The sequence below is a fragment of the Struthio camelus genome, chromosome 1 (assembly GCF_040807025.1).
Source record: "Struthio camelus isolate bStrCam1 chromosome 1, bStrCam1.hap1, whole genome shotgun sequence".
NCBI classification, from domain to species: Eukaryota; Metazoa; Chordata; class Aves; order Struthioniformes; family Struthionidae; genus Struthio; species Struthio camelus.
This window is the reverse complement of record NC_090942.1, coordinates 59,130,732-59,150,426: the sequence shown is the minus strand read 5'-3', so window position 1 is coordinate 59,150,426 and position 19,695 is coordinate 59,130,732. Positions and strand designations below refer to the sequence as shown.

At 46.8% G+C, this 19,695-nt stretch overlaps 3 protein-coding genes across 4 annotated transcripts; 1 reads left to right on the top strand and 2 right to left on the bottom strand.

Moving 5' to 3' along the window:
• Positions 1-95: 95 nt before the first annotated feature.
• On the bottom strand, positions 96-6,444 carry CIMIP4 (ciliary microtubule inner protein 4). 2 transcript variants are annotated; one of them, XM_009684313.2, is made up of 7 exons: positions 5,869-6,444; positions 3,612-3,687; positions 2,317-2,960; positions 1,641-1,788; positions 613-723; positions 315-409; positions 96-230 (listed from the first exon to the last, which is right to left on the bottom strand). In XM_009684313.2, the coding sequence occupies exons 1-6, from the start codon at positions 5,875-5,877 to the stop codon at positions 324-326; spliced, it is 1,074 nt and encodes a 357-aa protein (XP_009682608.1). In that variant the 5' UTR covers positions 5,878-6,444; the 3' UTR covers positions 96-230; positions 315-323. The 2 variants fall into 2 exon arrangements, with proteins under 2 accessions (XP_009682608.1, XP_009682607.1); XM_009684312.2 differs by lacking the exon at positions 96-230 and having other exon boundaries at positions 272-409.
• Positions 6,445-6,573: 129 nt separating this feature from the next.
• On the bottom strand, positions 6,574-15,793 carry TST (thiosulfate sulfurtransferase). The gene is made up of 2 exons (XM_009684369.2): positions 14,673-15,793; positions 6,574-7,062 (listed from the first exon to the last, which is right to left on the bottom strand). Exons 1-2 carry the CDS (start codon positions 15,256-15,258, stop codon positions 6,764-6,766), a joined length of 885 nt encoding a protein of 294 aa, XP_009682664.2. The 5' UTR covers positions 15,259-15,793; the 3' UTR covers positions 6,574-6,763.
• On the top strand, positions 15,704-18,614 carry MPST (mercaptopyruvate sulfurtransferase). Its single transcript, XM_068942971.1, has 3 exons — positions 15,704-15,836; positions 16,427-17,075; positions 17,676-18,614. Exons 2-3 carry the CDS (start codon positions 16,481-16,483, stop codon positions 17,972-17,974), a joined length of 894 nt encoding a protein of 297 aa, XP_068799072.1. The 5' UTR covers positions 15,704-15,836; positions 16,427-16,480; the 3' UTR covers positions 17,975-18,614.
• Positions 18,615-19,695: the final 1,081 nt, after the last annotated feature.

The following is a 19,695-nucleotide window of genomic DNA, read 5'->3' as shown; positions in this document are numbered from 1 at the left end:
TACATCCTACTCCACCTTCTGTAGTAGCAGATGAATTTCTATTTGCTGTCCTCTCACATCCTTCTACCCTCTGCAGGGCGTGCATCTCGCATCCCATTGAGGCTCAACTTACCAGTGACCAACAAAGCGATTTTTTTTTCCATGCACATTCAGGTTTCTCTGGCATTCCTCTTCCAGAAGACTCCCTAATTGGGAGGAGAAGAGAGCACCAACACACCTGCTGTTGACACCTAGCAAGCAATTGGCAGAAGGCTTATATGGAGGTTTATTAGACGGTTGAGGAAGAACTTGCTGAAAGCACTCCAATCCCTAACCTTATTCTTCTAAGGTTTGCCTTTGTTCTTCCCATATTTCTCTTCAAAGGCTTTCTGCAGGTTAAGATTTAGGGCATTTTTCTGATGCCATCTCCCTGTAAAGAAGGCAAATCATAGTTCAATTACAGCTCCCCTTCTCACAGTATTACTCCTCAGGGATTTTTCTAGCTGTAGAGTTCCCCTTGTGAACATGCCAATGTGTAGTCCACCCATTTGCCCATACCCATCCTTTATCCTTGGCAGAAGCAGCACCCATCTCAGAAGTTCAACAATGTATTTTTCCTGACACAAGCCATACCTAGCTCATCAGTCCTCCTTCCATGCCAATTCTTGGGATCTCTGATTGCTTTCTGAATTACATCGGGGGTGTAGGAATCTTTCATCAAGCTTCTGCTCTCCAGTGGGCCACCTGCAAGGGACAGCAAATGAGGAATTGTATTCAGAAACCACCCTATTGCGGGCCTGGAATTGAAGCAGGAGAGCCACACCAGCAATTTCAAAGGCACTGGAAAAGGTGTGTGTTGACTCCAACATCTTTTTTTAGATGTGTGGCTAGGTGCTGAATAACAGCCTCATCATCACACAGGCAGGAGCCTGTGTTTGCCAATTTATCTGCTTTTCATTCTAAAGTATGAGATACACATAGAGGGTACAGCATGGTATCGTTTTTATTTGTATCCCAGTGTCCTTTCTTCACTCAAGTACCCACTTGATCTCCTCTTGAATCCTCTCATCCATGTGAGTAACTTCCTATTCAGCAGTACAGCTTCACAAAAAGCACTATCTTACCACTCAAGGCCTTGAGTTCCTTTTCTGCCATGACGCTTACAGATAGCTCCCATTCACTGGACTCTTGACTTCTCTGTTTAGCTCATTTTTTAGCCATTTGAGGGGCTTTTTTTATCATCTCTCGTCCTTTCCTTCTCATCTTCCTTTTTATTTTACCCTCTCCTTGATGATAATGGTTTCGAGCTCCCTGGAGCAAGATACCCCTCTTTTCAAAGGGATAAGCCCAGGATAATGTAGTTTTCAATATTCAGCAAGTCATGGAATGTACTGTATAAGGATAAGGAATCTGACTCATGGTGGTACATGATAAACTGGAGTAGGAGACATTTATCTCAGAGATTCTTGGATACAGAAGAATCATTTCCTCAAGCATCACAACCTAGGAAAGGAGTGCCATGGATGGAAGGGGCAAGAGGGGAAGATGAGGGACACTGAGAGTCAGACGTCTACCCAAACCAGCGCAGATGCCCAGGGCCCAGGCACAGTATAGATGGGCCCAGCTTTGAAGATCAGGCATAGGTATGTGCATCCCCTCACCTTGGAAGATATTTGACCTCAGGTTAAAACCCAGCTGGTAGTAATCAGCAAAAGATGTAGCGGTCAGGGGGTTTTGTAGCATCTCAGTGCGGTCGCTGAGCCTTTTCTGCCCCATGATTAATCCTGCCTTGCACAGAGCCTGCCGTTCCTGAAAACATGAACATGGAACCAGTTTCAGTTCACACACCTTAAGTGCACCAAACTCCTCCCAGCGTTTCCATCCCTGTATAGGCTCTTGAACTATGACTAATATCCCGGATCCAAGTCTGTCCTTGAGTCTCCCTCCGTCAGCAGCCTCTGTCGGCATTGTAACTGCATGGACCAACTGACATTGGTGCAAATGGCTGCAAATTAGAAAGACCTGATGGTGTTTGGCCCTGGACTGGGTCCTGGTACCACACTACTTTGCCCTGTTGAGTTGGGACTCTGTTGCTGCCTACAGGAACCTTATAAATGAAAGGGGGAGGGGAAAATAAAATGAAAAAAGAGATGGGACAGACTGTCTGTGGAATGTGCCACTGCACCTCAGTGTGAAGCCCAAATCTATTCCTCTAAATCTATTCCCTAAATGCCATCTAGAAACTGCTTATATCTCACCCACTCAGCCCTCCTGCTACACTGTAAAAACAGCCTTCAACCTGCCCCAAAGGACACATGAAACTGCTTCCTCCAGTACCTCTTCACTGCTGGTAAGTTCATCTGCATTGACAGATTTATATTTGCTGTTAGCGTGCATCAAGGTGTTTCTCTTCCCCAGAAGAAGCTTCCCCTCTGCTTTCACATCTTGCCCTAATGATGCTAAGGACTCTTTGGTACTTAATCTGCAGCGGGTTTTCTTGGCCTCTTTGTAGCTGGCCTTGGTGCTCTTCTGGGGAGATCCAGACACCCTAGGCCCCAGTGTTCGGTGCTGGCCTGCTGCTGGCTCTTTGGCATTTGAGCTTGGTTTGTCCTCCGCCTCCTTCTGCCTGGATATTGCAGAGAGGTGGAAACCGCTGTTCCTCCCTCTTAGTTTGTGCCCCACTGCTGGGTCTTTGGTGGCACAAGTATCCCCTCCTTCCTCTTCAAGTCTTCTTGAATGAAGATCCTGCATGGAGGGAGTTTTGGCCTGGAGACTCTGTTTACTGTGGCTTTTATTTTGAACATACTTTGCAGAAGGAGATGCCTGGGATTTGACAGATGTGGGGTTCTTTGCCATTCCCTGAGCTGATGGGCCTTTGGAGATCTTCCAGAAGGTTCTGCTGGAACTCCGTAGGGATGTTCTCCGGCTGCTGGGCCGTGAGGCTGCTGCAAGATGCTCCTTTCTCTCTTCCTCAGGTTCAACTTAAAGACAAAAGTAATAGCTCAATGAATTTGATACTGTTTTGATGAGGGGTAGTACCTTAAGTGGAGCTGGAAATAACCAGACATGTCATGGTGTCATTGTCAGATAATAAAAGAAGTATCGACGGTCTCAAAGAGAGAAGGAAAAAAAAATACTCAGCAGCATTATACCAAACTTACTGTTCCCCCCCAAACCAGGTGAAGGCTCCTAGGGAGTCTAACATACTCTTGACAGATGATCATGCACAGTAATGTGCAGGTAAAAATCTTGAGGTCAAATGTGCACACACAGCTCTATCTTTTCTTACATTTAGGTGGCCCCTCCAAACATACGTGAATGTGCACTTGCAGACTCTGCCATGCATTGGTATCTGTTGAGGAGTTTACAGCACAGCATTGGCTTTTTGCACTTGTGCAGGGAAGTAGCGAGACAAGTCCACCAGCGGGGGGACACATTCTCAGGGGGATTGTAACCCGTCAGCCCACAGACACAGGGGATCCCATGCTCCCCTGTCTGTGTAGTTTTCACTCACACAGAGTATATGCAAATCTGGACACCATAAAGGAAGGGAGGCAATGGTAATCTCCCTCATAAGCTGTGTTGCAAAGCAAGCTCCGAACAAGAGAGAGTTTCTTTGCTACTTTGCTTACCTGATGAACTGCCAGCCAGGACAGAGACGCTTTTTGCTGTGTCAGGTGTGGGCAGAGCTAAGGCTTGTGGCACCTCCTTGGAAGAGAAATAAGTTCTATGTCAGGCTCAAAGAAGGGAATGGAGAAGACTGTGGCCCTGCCCATCTGCTCATCTTCCTGAGATGTGGACTATTCTCAAGCAAATGTGGAATTTGCCTCCCTAGATCAAGGTAGGGCAGTCCATACCTGACTGTATGGTTGGTCCTACAACCCATGATCCTTTCAGATTAAAAAAAGCACAGAAATCCTTCAGGATTTGACATTATCAGCTCTCATGGGACAGCCTGTCTAAGACACGGTCAAGCAGTGCCCCTGACGAATACTGAGCTGCAAGAATTTTCACAGGCAGCAGTGAAGAAACAGGCCAAAATGGAAAAAAAAATCAGTGAAAACTTTATTATCTATTCTGAAGCACCTACAGGTGCTTCAGTCGAGACCTCCATTCCCAGGACTGCCATGTGCTATACAGTTATAACAGCTCATTCCTAAGGCTAGATGAACAGGGAGAGGAGGTAATGACCATAAAATGGCTGCACAATGCTGAATATGCAGAGGAGGAGAGATTGGTTGGGGATGAGGTTTCTTCCCCGATTCTGGCAGCAACTATTCCCTGTTTTGCTTTGTTAGCTCTGCTGATGTGATTGATCCAACACCCAGTCTTTGCAAAACCAGCCCTTAGGTCTCTTAGGTTCTGCCTGTCTCCTGCACTTGGAAGAAGCTTATGCCCTTCCGTGCAGAAGGAATCTCAGTCCTGTCCTGCTGCTGGTCTGTGTTCCTTATCCCAGTAGGACTCTACAGGCTTAGCTCATGTGAAATTCATGATGGGTTACAACTGATGACATGGCCCACAATGGTGAAGACAGGCTTTGTGAACCTGCTGGCTCTGGCAGCAGTATAAATGTGATCTTGATCAGGTAGGGATATATGTCTGCATTTGTTGAATTAGCTCATGATAGGACATTTATGCTTACTTTCTGCTCTTAATGCTGGTTACTGGAAAAGAGACATCATCTGATGGGGCAAGAAGCCTATTGCTTTGAAGTTAACTAATAGGAATTCTCAGGACTGATTTAAACCAGCAGCGTGTATTTTTCATTGCACCAGCATTTCGCTGCAGCATGTCTGATGCAATATTGGGATCCTGAAGCTGGATTTACTCAATCAGTCTGACTGCAAGAGTCAGTGATGCATGCTTTCCAAATGTAGTAAGAGAAAATACCTCCTCCACAAGAAGACAAGGGCCACAAGAGGTGCAGAGGGGGAGCCAGTACGTGGCTTACTTTTAATCCCCTTTAATGAAGAACTAAACATTTAAACATGATCAAAGTGCAGGAATCTGTTCCTAAATAAATTCCTGTGTTAACTCCCACCTCCTACATAGCAATAACTATGGTCATTGCTGTTGTTATATCCAATGGAGAGAACTTTCTCTCCAATCTGCTATTGCAGAAATTCCTCTTCTCTCACTTCAATGCACCTCTTTTGCAGAAGCAAATTAAGCAGAATTAAGCAGTTAAGCAGAATTTCTACGTACAGAGGCAACATGCTCATCTCCCCAATCCTATTCATTGATAGCATTCATTTCCCCAGTTCCTCCTGGACAAATAGACGCTGAAGTTCTGCTGCTGTTCCTACTTTCTACTTTGTAATTGGATTTGATGCTATTATCCTTGCTTATTGTTCATTCTACTTTTGAGCCTAGGGGCCTTGTCCAAAGTCAAGGTGTCACTCTGAGATCCCAGTATCTTCATGCCAGGAAGGACTCCTGGATCATTTTACCATCCTCCTGGAAAACAGTTAAACCAACTTGGTGAGGGACAATATGCAGAAATATCAGAAAAGATGTATCTTGGTCAAAAAGCTAAAAATGATTAAACTTCTTCATTCCTTTTTCTGCAAAAACAAAATAAAAGCATGGTTAGCCTAGTTCAGCACCCTGACTTTCTTGACTTCCAGCCATTCCAGGCAGGGAACTAACTTCCTCAGAGAAGTGTATTAATTGCTATGCCATTCTCACCAGTTGCTAGACGTGGTCAAGAAAATACCTTTTGCATCTGGCTTGGCCATCAAAATATGAGGAGATTGCAGCAACTTTCCAGGCCTGAGAAGCCCCATGGCTGTCAAAGTGAAACTGGATCTTTTCAAATTTTGTTCATACTGAAGAAAGGAGCTAGGTTTTAGCAAGAGGCAAAGCATCTGCCATTATCACTTCTCTCACCTGATTCATGGTCTCTGATGAGATGTCAAAGTTATTCTTACAACCAGGCAGGTCCTGCTGAAGTCCAGGTATGGAGGTGGAATGAAGGGTAAACACCAGAGACAGTTGCTAGGGAACAACCCTCCCTCTATCTGTGAGCTGTAGTCACCATGGGAACCATAATAAACATGGCAGAGATCAGGGTCGTCCTCGTTGATTGAAAAAACAAGAAAGAGACTAAAAAGCTCATGTCTCATAAAGCACCTGTGCCCAAAAGTTCTCATCATCGTAGGCAGGATTTCTTGGAGGCTTTCATAACATAAACATGATAATCAACAAGACCCTTATTTCAGCATAACTGGTGCTCCTAGCATCTCTAAATGCTTCCCACAGGTTCAACAAGCCCCCTCAGAGAGGCAGGGGAAGGTGTGCCCACTTTCCACACCAAAAAAGAAGAGATGGTTGGCTGACTAAAGGTCTCACATTGGGTCAGTCACAGAGCCAAAGCTGAATCTTCCAGTGTTCAGCACCCAGCGCTGTACTTTAGCCCCAGATTTACCCTCTTCATCTGTTGTGCTACATCATGGATCTGTGCTGTCACCAGAACACAGGAATTTCTGAAAGCCTCCAGGGTGCAACTTTCCCTCATGTAAAAAGGCTACCTTTCCCAGCCAGTACAAGACGGTCATGGGCCAAAGGGAAGAATTAGAGCTATTCAGAGATGCATCATCTTAGAAGCAGATTTTATTCATGACGAGAAACTGAAAGGTGGGATAAAAATCTACCGATCATTCTTAGAAAAACTGACAAAATATAAACCAGCATGTTTTTCCTTTATTTCTACCTCCTCTCTTTCCCTGTACTTTGGGCTGGAGAGAGCTGCTACATCTCACTGCCCAAGCCAATAACTTTCCTTCTAGGCCTTGTTGCGTTTCAGCTCAGAGACCTTGTACTGAGGGGGGGCACGATGGAACCACTCTGACCAGGAACCATCATAAACAGCCACATCAGGCTTGCCACACAGGTAGGCTGCCAAGGCAATGTGGCATGCCGTAACCCCTTTGCGGCATGTGGCAGTCAGGGGCTTCGAGAGATCCACTTTCTTCTCCTGGAACATTTGTTGGATCTCATCAAGACTCTTCTCATGGCCAGCTTCTGTTAGGAATGAGTGGAATGGTATGTTCACAGAACCGGGAATGTGACCAGATTCCAGCCCTGCAAGAGTGGACAAATAAAGGAAATGTTAGCACGGAGGTGTTAACACAGGTGATGAGAAATAGCTACAAAAGAGACATTAAAGACAGACATCACTGCAGGTGCTTCTAGTCTCTCTTTTCAAGATAGTCAGTTGTTTCAGGTGATGATGATGATGACGCAAAGCAGTACAGTGCTAAGAAGAGGAAGATAAAGATTATTCGGCTTTGCTAAAGTCAAATCTTCCAGGATATTTAGAAAACTGTTTCCCCACCGAAAGCAATGGGAAATAGGAACGTAAAAGCTTTAGAAGACCTCGATGCGACAAGAATCGGAGAAAACAACACAGGGAAGATCTTAACAAAGAGGTTAATGAGAACTGTGTACAGAGAAATGCAGCAGGATATTTTCTGGCCTTTCCCAAGTATGCCTGCTGTCTACAGCAGTGTAACACAGCTTTCAGAAGCAAAAAATGTGGCTTGTGTGTAAAATTTGTGAAAATAGTTCTCTGTTCACAGTTTATTCCTGTGTCACCTTAAGACTGTATTTCAGAAAAGCAAAGTAACCTTAAAGCCAGCCATGTTGAGGAAGCCATCCCAGGGCAACTCGGTCAGAGAAGTGAGAAATTAGATTCTGTATCACTTTATATCCACTCCATGGATGAAATCAGCATGGGTTCTGTTTTTCTGCTGACATAATTAACCACTTCAGGCAAGCTGAAAGTCGGATCTCAAGAAAAAGGTCTTTAAAGAGAAGCAGAAATAAATGCATGAGATTTTCATCATGCCCTTGAAATTCAGACTCTGTCACTATAGACTTAATCAGAGTGCATTACACTCAATGGAAGTTTTTCTGATGTCTTTGACAGGCTTTGAATCAAGCTCTAATGGAGCAGGATAAATATTAGGTTGAAAATGCATTCCAGGGAATGGTCCTAGATAGGTTCAAACTTCTAAGGACACAGCCCTGGGAAAGTTTCACAGAAACAGTAATCTCTGCTTTTAATTTGCCCTAAAAGTCAGTAGGATGACTGATTTCAGGAGACGGGGGAGACTGGGGCACAGAACCTTTGTCAAAGCCAAATGATTAAAATATACTTAGTCAGAGACTGGGCAATAGATGTCATGACGACACTGCAGTTTCATCACTCCCAGAGACCATGTCATAACAGGAAGACAAGGTTTTCTGGGAGTCATGAGTAGGTGATTTTTGCACAGCGGGGCAAAGACTGAGAGCCTGGAGACACTGGAAGCTGCCCTGAGTCACTTTCACAAAAGCTCTCCCTGTTCTAGTTAGACCCTGTTTGCCTCTTGACTCACCCACCTCCAGTGCCTTGGTAATCTGACACTGCTGTCCACTAGACATCTCATGTGTCCCTCAGGAGAGCTCAGCATTGCAGCGAAAAGTTGGGAGAACAACTGCTCTGACTTCTGGCTCTGTTTGGAGGGGTTTATGTTAAAAAAAAGAGTGTTTTGAACTGGTGCTTTCACCACATGTTTTTTTTTCCAGTTCCAGAAAACAACAGCTTATCAGTTCCTGTCTTTGCAGTACAGATAATTACAAAACCCACTTCACTAACAGCGTCTGTGTGACAGAGGGAGAAAAGAAAGAGCGCAAGAAAACCTTTTTTGTAGTTCTCAGAATGCAGATATTACTGGGAAAACAGACCTGGGTTAAGCCATCATTTTCCCAGAGTCAATGGTCCTGATCCTGAACTTTGCTGAGGGATTTCAGCTAGGCTCTGCTGCAGTACTGGTGATCACACCAACACAGACAAGTCTATGAGCCACAGAACAGTGGTCTTAAACTATCCCTCCATCCTATAGCACAGGGGAAGTGTAATGATATTAAGAAGGCCTGGAGCTGAACTAAGGGGCCCCAGCTCTCACTGGGAGATGGCTGCTGGGCCACTGATTCACTTTGTAGCTGTTCCAGGCCCCATATTCATGATTGCTTTTCTAGACTGTTCACACATCTTACAATGGGGAGGAGGGGGTTGTATCCCTCCCTTCTTATTGGAGATCACAAATCTTCAGTTATAAGCTGAGCGGATCTGAAAAGAACAGTCTCACTTCAGAGCATTTTTGCCTCTCATCTATAGGGAGATTTCTTTGCTCCAAAGATTCAAAAGTCTGTTGGAGCCAGAAAGACTAGTGCTTGTGGTCTATGAGTAAAAAATGGGGAATTCTGCGGAAATAGCATTTACCATGTATGCGGGTGTTCAGCTGAAAGAACTAGCTGACACTGCATAACTACAGTCACTTAGACTGCTTAAGAACTAATGGTAGAGAAAATCTTAACCAACTCACTCCACGCTAGGACAACAGTAGAGAAACACAGGACTGGAAGGCAAGGATGGACACAGCTGGGACCTGAACAGGGAAAGGATTCATCCACTCCCCTCTCTCATAATACAGAGAATACTCCATGCCAGATTCATTAAGTCACCCTTAAAAACTCCAGAAAGGAATCCTAGAGTTACAGAGCCTTGCTCCCAGCTATTACAGTAGTCAAATTATAGGCCCCCTCTCATAAAAGTATCTATCTCAGAAACCGTTTGAATTCTTGCCATGAGCCCTCCCGCTGGGCACCATCCTGCTCAGATGAGGAGGAACATTCATTTCCAACTTAAATGCATCATGGTCCGTCCATACGCCGTTTATCCTTGAGCTAACATTGCCCTGTGGCTGAAACAGCTTTTTTCCCTTTCTGGTTTCACTCCAATATATATATGGCAAGCACTCGGCAATTCCATCAGCCATCAGGCCCTTAGCCTAAACCCAACAAGGTCTGGTTAGATATGCTCTTCACTGCCTAGGCCACCCTAGAAACAGTTCTAGGTGACCACCAGTCTTCTGGATAAGGAAGTGGTGTTTCCTAGCGCCTTGATTGATAGACAGGAGGTTCGTATTGCTCTTTTCAACGTCAAATCACATTTGTGGCTCTTGCAATCAACAACTAATTCACCCAAGCATTACTGTTGTTTCCAACTGTGGGACCTCAGCTCGTAACAAAAATGCCTGCAATAAAGTATCTACTGCAACTAGGTATTCAACCTTGCTCTCTGTAGCGCTATACTTAACTATCGTTTCTATCATTTCATTCACTTCACTTGGTAAGGTCACACCATGCTCCCCATATGATCATTTAAACCTCCCCAAGGCTGTGCCAGCTGGGCATTTCAGTAGCACTGCCCTATTTTCAGTGCCCTGATGATTCACAAAAACACGAAATAAAACACAGAAGTCCAATGACTGGACTCTGCCGATAACTTCTGCCAGCCCAACAGATCTGCTTCCAGCGCAAGCTACTCTTACCTCCCTCACCTCCCTTTCAGTCAGTTCCTTATGCTATCTGCTCTCTTCTCACACTAACTAACAAATGCCTATTTAATATTATGTACACAGTACATAAGTCCAAATGGATCAAATCTACCTCACAGCTGCTTGCAATGGCCAGAAGAAAGGATCAGACAGGCATGCATATTCTCACTTCTCTTTGTTCTCTGGCAGATCAATTCTGCTGCTTAAGAAACACAGTCCTTAGTTGCAGTATAAGTTCAATAAAGTATTTTATTCTATTTTGCGTCCACTTCAAATACTTTTTCTTTAAGTTTTTTGAAAGCCTTGCTGTCTATAAATGCTATGCTAATAGATTAATAGCTGCCCAGATTGCAGTGCACCTCCCATCCTAAATACAAAACTAGCTTTGCTAGTGTTTCTGCCCTACAGAACCATACTCTAATGTGAGCTACTTATTAATAGTCTCTTCTCATGGATTTGCAAGGTCACATGACCAATTTTCAACACGTATTTGGGATGGAGATCATCTGCCCCATGGTTCTGAGCACATGGACACTTTTTTATTCCCTGTTTAGAAATGATCATTTCCACTTCTTTCCCTTTCTTCTTGCTACTCCTCCCCCAACTCTGTAGACTTATCCTCAGAAAAAAACAGTAGCAGAGTCAGGATACATAAAAAATCTTTCATCTTGAACCCCTGCTAACTCCATAGCAACCCTACTTATTCTTTCTTCCCATGTTTTCTTTTTATTCATTTTGCTTCAACAGCTTTTGTTATTTGTTTTAATTCTCTTTGCTAAGTCTCACTCCTCTTGGCTTCTGGCAATCCTCCCTCACACTTTGTAACCTCTAATACGTGATCTTCTTCATTGTTTAATCCCCTTTTCCACATCTGTTAGGTTCTCTGCTTAAATATCACTGTCTTTTTTTTCATTGGTTATTTATCTAGCTAAGACTTGAGCCCCTTCTTCTTTAGAATTCTCTAAAATTTTCCCTTTTTTGCTAAAAGCCCGGATGGACTTTCTCAGTCAAAGAAGTCAAAAAGATGAAAGTCAAGTCAAAAAGATGGAAGACGTGCCTTGTCCATATTTAACTCCCTGAGGTCTTGGATTTAGCTGAGCACAAACAGCTGTTCCCCACCAATTCCCTCTCCATTGTCTCCTTTTTTATCTTTCTCTTTCATTCAAATTATATGCCTTGGAACGGACCATTAATGATCTCACACAAACTCACTGGAAAGAACACTTTAAGCTCAGTCCTGGCCAGCTCCCTGCAAGGTCCAGGCAGTTAGATCAAAATGCCTTTGCTACCAATGTCAAAATACTGCGGGCACAGCCAGAACAGTCAATCCTTTATGAACTAGCATGGGTGCAGTACAGATCCTAGTGGCCGATGTTTGTCAAACTTGTCACACAGATGGACATCTTTGGATTGTAGGCTCCTCTGAGATGAAATAGACTTTGATAAAGTCTCTCATTCTCCATGCTGTGCATGGGGTACTACTCCATGTACACAGTACAGCCAGTCAGTCCAGACTGCACATTCTGGTTACAGAAGAGAGGGAAGGAGCAGCAGCATATCATTCCCACTTCTGCCACTGAATAATCAAACTTAGCAAAAGCTGTATTTGTGGGGCAGGGTGCACTGGGAAAACAGAAAAAACTTGAAGAGCAGTATATGTGCAAGGAAAAAAGGGAAGGCTCAAGGGCTGGGGCCAATAAAAAGGAGAAATAAAAATAGCTAGAAGTCCATTAGGCAACTTAGGGATTGTCTTCTTTTTTAGATGAAAGATTTTTTTGTCTCTCCCCCTTTTTCAGCTGTCTGTAAAGGCAATCAGAAATTCCCAATGTTTCTGCATGCATTTGTTCAGCCTGTAATTCCTGTTCCCTGTTTTCTGCGCCAAACGCTCAGAGGGAACCAGCACAGGTAATGCTCCCATAATTATTTTTATATTCTGCCTCAATTACTGGGATTGCCTCAATCCAGGCGGGCTTCCTGGACTAGTACCCTACTGTGCCTGAGTGAATAGGCCCTTGTAGAACCCGGTTTGGCCACCACTGAATCACAGCTAGTGAACAGAGTTGGGCCTGCCTTTGCTAGTTCCTCCAGTAACATGCCACTTTAACCACTCTGTACGTAGCTCAACACTGCACACCTGAGGAGCTTGTTCCACCACACACAAACACCTAAGCTTCTTTTCCATCCAAAGCAATGCCTGTATTTAAGAGCTATGAGACCTGACATAAAGATATATCCATCTTTCTCCATTCCCTGGCAACCTGCGTAAACCTCCCTGAACAGCTAAAAATTAACCAGATAGTATGGCTTATCTGAAACACCACAACAGAGATCTGAGCCTCCGCAAGGTAGCTGCTGCATAAAAATAAAACAGGGGCAGCTAATTCCTACCATAAGGAGCTTAAAAACCAAACAAAGAGTGAGCTGAAATTAGTCTCTTCTAGAGATGGAGATAATGGAAGTGGAGAGATTAATTGACTTAATTAGAAAGTCAAGAGCTGAAGCAATAATTAAACTGAAATCACCTGAGAACGCAGCAAGTTATTTAGCCTCAAGACCATTCCTCTTTTCTAAATTGCATGCAGCGTTTCTCCTCCCTGATTGGATGACCTCTGAAATTAATCAGCATTGATTTCAAATTGCTCTTTTAGGCATAAGCACTGCCTTTTACCCACTGCTGGCTGTAGTGCAGCTAATGGCTAGCTTGGTTTAGCAAGCTGTCAAGCTCTTGGGGAATGAGCATCTGCAGCTGGAGTGCTTATCCTGCTGGATCTGCTCCAGGAAGCAAAACTGGACCACCACAAATAAACTGCTCCACACTGACTCATTTCAAAGGAAAAAATCTGTTTTCAAGGCGTTGTCGGGGCTGCAGTATTTGTCACCTGGTGACAACTCCCACTTTGGGAAAGAGACATGTGAAATCTGTCAAGTCCCAGGAAGGAGCATTTTATTCACAAGTTAAGGTTAACGTTCAAGCTTCACTTTGATGGGCTGAAATAGGCAAAGAAACAGAACGAGCAGTAAGCCTAACTGCTTATCCTTCCCTGTGAGGGTCCCCTCCATCACTCCCATTAAGTCTCCCACCTTTTGCTTTCTGTAGCACAGGTCAAGCGTGTTTGGGTGTTCACAATAGGTGCTTTATGTGAACCAGGTGTACAGACCCATTACAGCCAAGAAGTCCTGAGGTTTGTCCATAGGAATTTATTTCAAGATCAAAACCTCAGAGCTTGTTATCTGTGGTACAAAATTTTCACACTTGATGGCTGTAGAGCAATACATACATAATAAAACACCCAAGACTGAATAACAACCCACCTGTAAGGCCGAAGCACAGCATGGCCACAGAATCACGGAAGCCTGTTGCCCATCCACTGCTATGGAATGGAATTTGACTCAGAGCAAGTAACTGTAGTTGGGTGTATTTTTGTTTTTTAAACTCCATATTTTTAAACTGTCTGTGACTCTTTTTTCAGAGGGGAAGTTATTTTGTGACATACCAAACCTTAGATTTTACAGTAACGGCCTCCGTTAGCAGTCAACTCAAATTTCACTCCAGGAGTGCTGCTTTATTAGCTGCCCCTACTGCACAGTATTTCTCTCACCCCTACGGCCTCCACGTCCAGTATTCTATCAAGGTAACAAAAATCAATCTTTGTTTCTGTCACTTGAGGCATCCAGAAGAAAGAAGGTGAGAGCACATAGGTTTGGGAAAGGGTTTGGGACTTTTTTCCTTTAGATAGTTAGATTTATGGCGAAGAGCCAAAGGACAAAGATCAAGTTAAGCAAATTTTCTATTAGCTGGGAATCAGAGAAAGGAGAAAAACACCCCTTGGGTTACAGTATTGCCTAAAACACCCAGGGCTTTTGTTCGTGCATTAAGGTGAGGTGTGCATATGGATACTGAGTATGGATACTAACAGCATGCATCTGTTAGTGTTAGATAGGACCCTCAACAACCCCCTGGAAGCTCTCACATCCCATGTTTGCATTCTGTCTGATAACTTCTGCAGGGTGTGCGATAGAGGATCCTGGAGCCAACTGTGTGCAGACTTCAGGGTATTTCCTCTCCCTGTTATTTTCTCCTGCAGCTTTACAACCAGTTGCAAGGAAAAATACTGTGAGTGCATGGGGATTTCAATGCTCAACTGTGGATCCCTTAGCGCTCAGATAAATCAAGGGGTTAGGCCGAGGTGCGCCTGCACGCTAGAAAAATGTGTTTGCTGGCCAAGAGGAGTTGCTATGCCTGGACTGATAGCAACAATCATTCTGCTCCAGTGCAGAGGGCAGGTCCTGTTCCTACTTTCTTTTTACCTTGGTCTAGTTCGGTCCCCCGGAATCGGCCCTCTGGGCGGGAATCCACCACCTGGAACCGCCGGGATCCCAGGTTCTCCACCATCTCCTCGAAGGTCTTCAGCAGGGCTTTGTCCAGCGTGGCCTTGAAGATCGCCGGTGCCGGCTGGCTGACCTCTGCCGTCACAGGGTGGCCCTCCCTCACCCAGTTCTTGAAGCCGCCGTTCAGCACAGAGACCTCTCTGTGCCCGAAGACCCGAAACATCCACCAGGCACGGGGGGCGTAGAAGGTGCCCAGCTTGTCCCCGTCGTACACCACCACGTGGGTGTCGTTGCTGATCCCCAGGTGCCCCACGTAGTCGGCGAAGTGGGCCTCGCTGGGCAGCATGAAGTCATAGGGGGAAGACTTGTCCCTGCACTCCTCAATGTCAAAAAACGATGCTCCGGGGATGTGGCTCTCCCTGAACTCCTGCCGGGCGTTTCGCTCCTGAGGGGGGTACCAAGAGGCATCCAACACCCGCAAGCTCGGCCCGACCCGCTGGGCCCGGACAGCCTCCGAGAGCCATTTGGCAGTGACCAGCGCCTTGGGGAGCACCTGCGACACCATTTCAGGGGCTGGGGCTGGGGCCAGGGCTGAGGCTGAGGCAGAGGCTGCGGTGGGGCAGGCCAGGCCGCAGTCCCAGCCTCCTGGCACCCAGCCCCGGCCAATCAGTCCGCACGGGAGGGACGAGCTGGCGCCGTCTCCCTCCCGGGTAACTTTCTCGTTTCCCTCAGCGGGGCTGGAGACGGCTCCATTACCCTTAGCAGCGACTGTGTGGAAGGAGGGGAGCTCAGCCCCCCCCCCCCCCCGCCGTTTACTGCAGGGCGAGAGGCCCCGGCATAGGGAGAGCAGGGCGACACCAGCCTTCCCCGACCGGCTAAACGGGCTGGGCCGGCCGGGGGGGGGGGGGGGAGGGCGAGGGTTAAGGCGCAGGCCGGCTAGGGGACGCACAAAATGGCGGCGGCGGCGCCACACTACCCCTCCACCGCGGGCCGCTGTGGGGAGGCGCGGTCCTTGAGGGGGCGGGCGGGCGGTGCGGCCTGGGACCGGCCAGCTGGGCGGGCCCTGGCTCCCGCCCTCCTGGCAGCGGCTATGGCGGGCGTTGACTGAGGGCTGGTGCGGCTCGGCTGGGCCCCAGCGCGGAGGTACGGGGCGGCGCGGCGCGGGCCGGGCCCCCAGCTGGCCTCGCTCCGGCCTCCTCTTCGCCGCGGCGGGGGGGTGAAGGGGGATGTCGCGGTGCGGCGGGAGGTGGGGGGGGGGGAGCGCCCCGGGAGGCTGCGCGCCTGCAGTGGGTGTGAGAGCTGCCAGGGCCGACCGAAGGCCTCGGCTCGAAACGGTCTCCCGGGGGCGGCGAGAGCGGTGGGGCGCCGCTCCCCTCGTCCTCCTGCCGCTTGGAGGCCGTTTCCCAGGGCTGGGGCTGCCCTGCTCCCCTCTCACGGCTGTTAGTGCAGCTGAAGGTCTCTGGATGGAGGAGGACGGTGGGCTGGGGGAAGCCGGGCCAGGGGCAGGACTCGGCCATGGCTGCCCTAGTCAGGGCAGGGTTTAGGCTGAGCTCTGTGAAACTCGCTATTCCCAGGACGGGGGCATCTGACCCCCTCACTGTAGATTTAGCCAGTGCTTCAGTGTGCTAAGTACAGACACAGGCCAGAAAGTCTTTGGCCCCAACATATGTCTTTGTCCAGTTGCTTTCCATAAAGCTGGTTTCTAATTTACAACTTCTTCCTCTTGCAATCAGGTGAGTTCAGACAAGCCCCAGAGATCACGTAATCTTGGCCAGAGCACCGGAGCGATGTCACAGCAATTCCTCTACCGTGCTCTGGTATCTGCAAAATGGCTCTCAGAAGCCATCAAGTCCCAGCAAGCTGGACTGGCCTTAAGGATCGTGGATGCATCCTGGTATTTGCCAAAGATGAAGCGTGACCCAAAGCAGGAATTTGAGGCACGCCATATCCCTGGTGCAGTTTTCTTCGACATTGACCAGTGCAGTGACCGTACTTCACCCTATGATCATATGCTGCCCAAGGCTGATGACTTTGCAGAGTACGTGGGGAAGCTGGGTGTGGGGAATGATTCCCATGTTGTGGTGTATGATGGCAGTGACCAAGGTCTCTTCTCTGCGCCCCGAGTGTGGTGGATGTTTCGGGCCTTTGGACATGAAGCAGTTTCCCTTCTAGATGGCGGCCTGAAGAACTGGCAGCGAGAGGGGAATCCACTGAGCTCTGGAAAGAGTCAGGTAGCTCCCTCTGAGTTCCATGCCTCCTTGGACAAGTCCATGGTGAAAAGCTATGAGGACATCATAGATAACTTGGATTCCCACCGCTTTCAACTAGTGGACGCACGTTCTGCAGGACGGTTCCGGGGAATAGAGCCAGAGCCCCGAGATGGTAATATGCCTGCTGAGACAATGGCGTCATAAGCAGGGGCTTCATTTAGGGTTCCCATAGACTTGAATCCTGTGGAGACAGTGAAGGGAAATACGGTTATCCTGTATGTATCCACCTGTCTTCCTAGCCTTTTGACTAGCTAGTGCAGCTCTTAGTTGAAAGCTCACTTAGGAGGGGGGAAAGCCATGTGTTCTGTCTCACGAAGGGCTGGGGTGGAGAAAGTAGCATTCATACACCTCAGAAGTATTTATTAGTCTGTTCAGGTACCGGTACTACTTTCCCCTCAGAACCTGGAAAGGTGCTTCTTTCAGTGACTCTGCAGAGCAGGTTGCCCTGATGCAGGGCAGGAAGAAGAGAACTTCATGACAGGTTTCTCTGACCACCTGGTAACCTGAGGGTTAGAGCCATCATTTCTGAGGGTTATGCGTCTAATTAGTAGTGGTTATCTAGTAAAGCAAACTTTAACAAAAATAAATGTATTTATTCTAACAAAATGCACCAAAAAATAAAAGTTTGTCCAGTGAAACAAAGAACAGGTTTTGCAATGGACTCTTCCCAGATGGTAGAGGTTAATTCCTGTCTGTATTGCTTTTCCTCCAGGAATTGAGCCTGGTCATATCCCTGGGTCCCTGAGCATCCCCTTCACTGATTTCCTCACAGAATCGGGCTTAGAGAAGACCCCTGAGCAAATCCACAGTCTGTTCCAGGAGAAGAAGGTGGACCTCTCAAAGCCGTTGGTAGCTACGTGTGGCTCTGGGGTCACTGCCTGCCACGTTGCTCTGGGGGCATACCTCTGCGGCAAACCAGATGTCGCTGTGTACGATGGGGCCTGGGTGGAATGGTACATGCGAGCACAGCCTGAAAATGTTATTTCTGAGGGAAAAGGGAAGACACTGTAGTAAGTTGTTTCCTCTCCCAGCCATGCAGATAATTTGCCTTGAAACAGGATTTGGAATAGATGGGTTTAACATTCCTTGTTGAGATAAGTGTCATAAGGTGAAGGTGTTGAGTAACAAGCGTGGGTACGTGATATTTAGGCACCTTCTCCGTCCCCTACCACTAGCATGCTGGAGCATAAAGATGATCTCTTTTACAGCATCGGATGGAAGGGAGAGAGTGCTGGTAGCAGTGTGGGGAAGTAATTGAGTCAAGCCAGCCCCATGACTCAAAACATTCATGTTTACTCACAGGATGGTCGTACTTCTATAACTGTGCCTCACGATCATGCTCTCTGCCTGGCTGTTAGCATCTGGATGCCTGTGTCCTCGAATCCACCCGTGTGGATAATGGTCATTTTGAGCACAAAGCCTAGGGGAAGGGCATAGCCATTGTAGGAGCAACTATGACTTTTAGTTTGGCACTGGATGAAGTTAGACGCTTGGTCTGAATTTCTTCTTGCGCTTGGAATCTTAACTGCAGTGTGCGCTTAGCTGGTTTTGTACCCTGATGACCCCAAATCCTTTTTTAATAAACAGGAAAAAAAAGATTATAGAATTCAAAAAAGATTAAATAAATGTGTTTCAAGGCCTTTCTGCTGAATGGAGCTTATATGAGTGTGGCTTGGGTGTTAGTCTTTCCCGTGAAATCAGTTTTTATGGGATCACCTTGTCTGATGATTCAAGTGAGATATTTCCTTCTTCCTTGAGTAGAATGACTTTTCTTTCCCAAAGCAAACTCTGTGGCCCAAGAAAGGCAACAGGTAGCTCTCTCTTGGGACACTTTGCACTTTCCTCGTTCCAGTCTTTTGCCCGTTTTACTTTTTGGCCTGCAACAGAGTCACAGCTCTGTTCTTCAAGGATTGGATGCCAGCTCACATGGTGAGAATTGGATTGAGCATTGCTGTTCTTTCCATGAGACATATCATGTGGCTTTAAAGAACTTGAGGGAACTGGAACCTGTAGTCCCAAACGGCAGGCATTTTTCCCCAGGACCATTGTCATACGTTTGAGAACTGAAATCTCCCTAAGTGTCCCTGCCAAGGTGGTTCAACAATTTCTTCTCTGTAGTATTTTCTCCTTTAAAAAAAGGAAGACGGCAACTGTTTCAACCCACTGGTAACTCAGATAGTTAATGAGCCGGGGTCTGCTCTTGGGCATGCAGCAACATGTGTTTATGGATATCTGGAGCTGATGGTTGTCGTCCCTTCTAGGGGATGCAGTGGATGCTTACTGTTACAGCTTTGCAGGGTCCCCTCTTTGCCAGTGAATACAAAGACTGGATCATAGTCCACTGGAGAGGTTTGTTCTTTATGTTCCTTTAGGCCGATGTTGCCTGCAGCCCTAGCTTCTTCCTGGGCCTGGCTTGCGTGGACGTGAGCTCTGTTTCTGCAAACTTCTTGGGGTTTCACAGTTCAGATGACTTCTTCCTCTGTGGCCTCACATACTTCCTGACCTCCTTTTCCCCCCATTTCCAGTAGCTGAAGCATTCACTTCCGCTACATAGGTTCAGTCTAATAACCTTGCTCTTCAGGGACTTGCAGCTGGTGTTACAGCAAGCACTGGGAATACAGAGCACACTGAGGTCTGAAATGAGTGACCCTATAGGTAGGCAGTGCAAGAAACTCTCAGATCTGGATACCATTAAACTTTATTTTTGTCAGTTTCCGTTTGTCTCTTTGCAC

Bases quoted from the DNA above. Each gene is read 5' to 3' on its own strand.
- CIMIP4 (XM_009684313.2), bottom strand. The intron at 2,961-3,611 runs GTAAGCAAAGTA...TTTGTCTTTAAG, and splicing joins CCTGGCTGGCAGTTCATCAG to TTGAACCTGAGGAAGAGAGA. The intron at 1,789-2,316 runs GTACTGGAGGAA...TCATGTTTTCAG, and splicing joins AACTTACCAGCAGTGAAGAG to GAACGGCAGGCTCTGTGCAA.
- TST (XM_009684369.2), bottom strand. From the start codon at position 15,258: ATGGTGTCGCAGGTGCTCCCCAAGGCGCTGGTCACTGCCAAATGGCTC. The intron at 7,063-14,672 runs GTAAAAAGAAAG...CCACTCTTGCAG, and splicing joins GGGGACCGAACTAGACCAAG to GGCTGGAATCTGGTCACATT.
- MPST (XM_068942971.1), top strand. From the start codon at position 16,481: ATGTCACAGCAATTCCTCTACCGTGCTCTGGTATCTGCAAAATGGCTC. The intron at 17,076-17,675 runs GTAATATGCCTG...CTTTTCCTCCAG, and splicing joins AGAGCCAGAGCCCCGAGATG to GAATTGAGCCTGGTCATATC.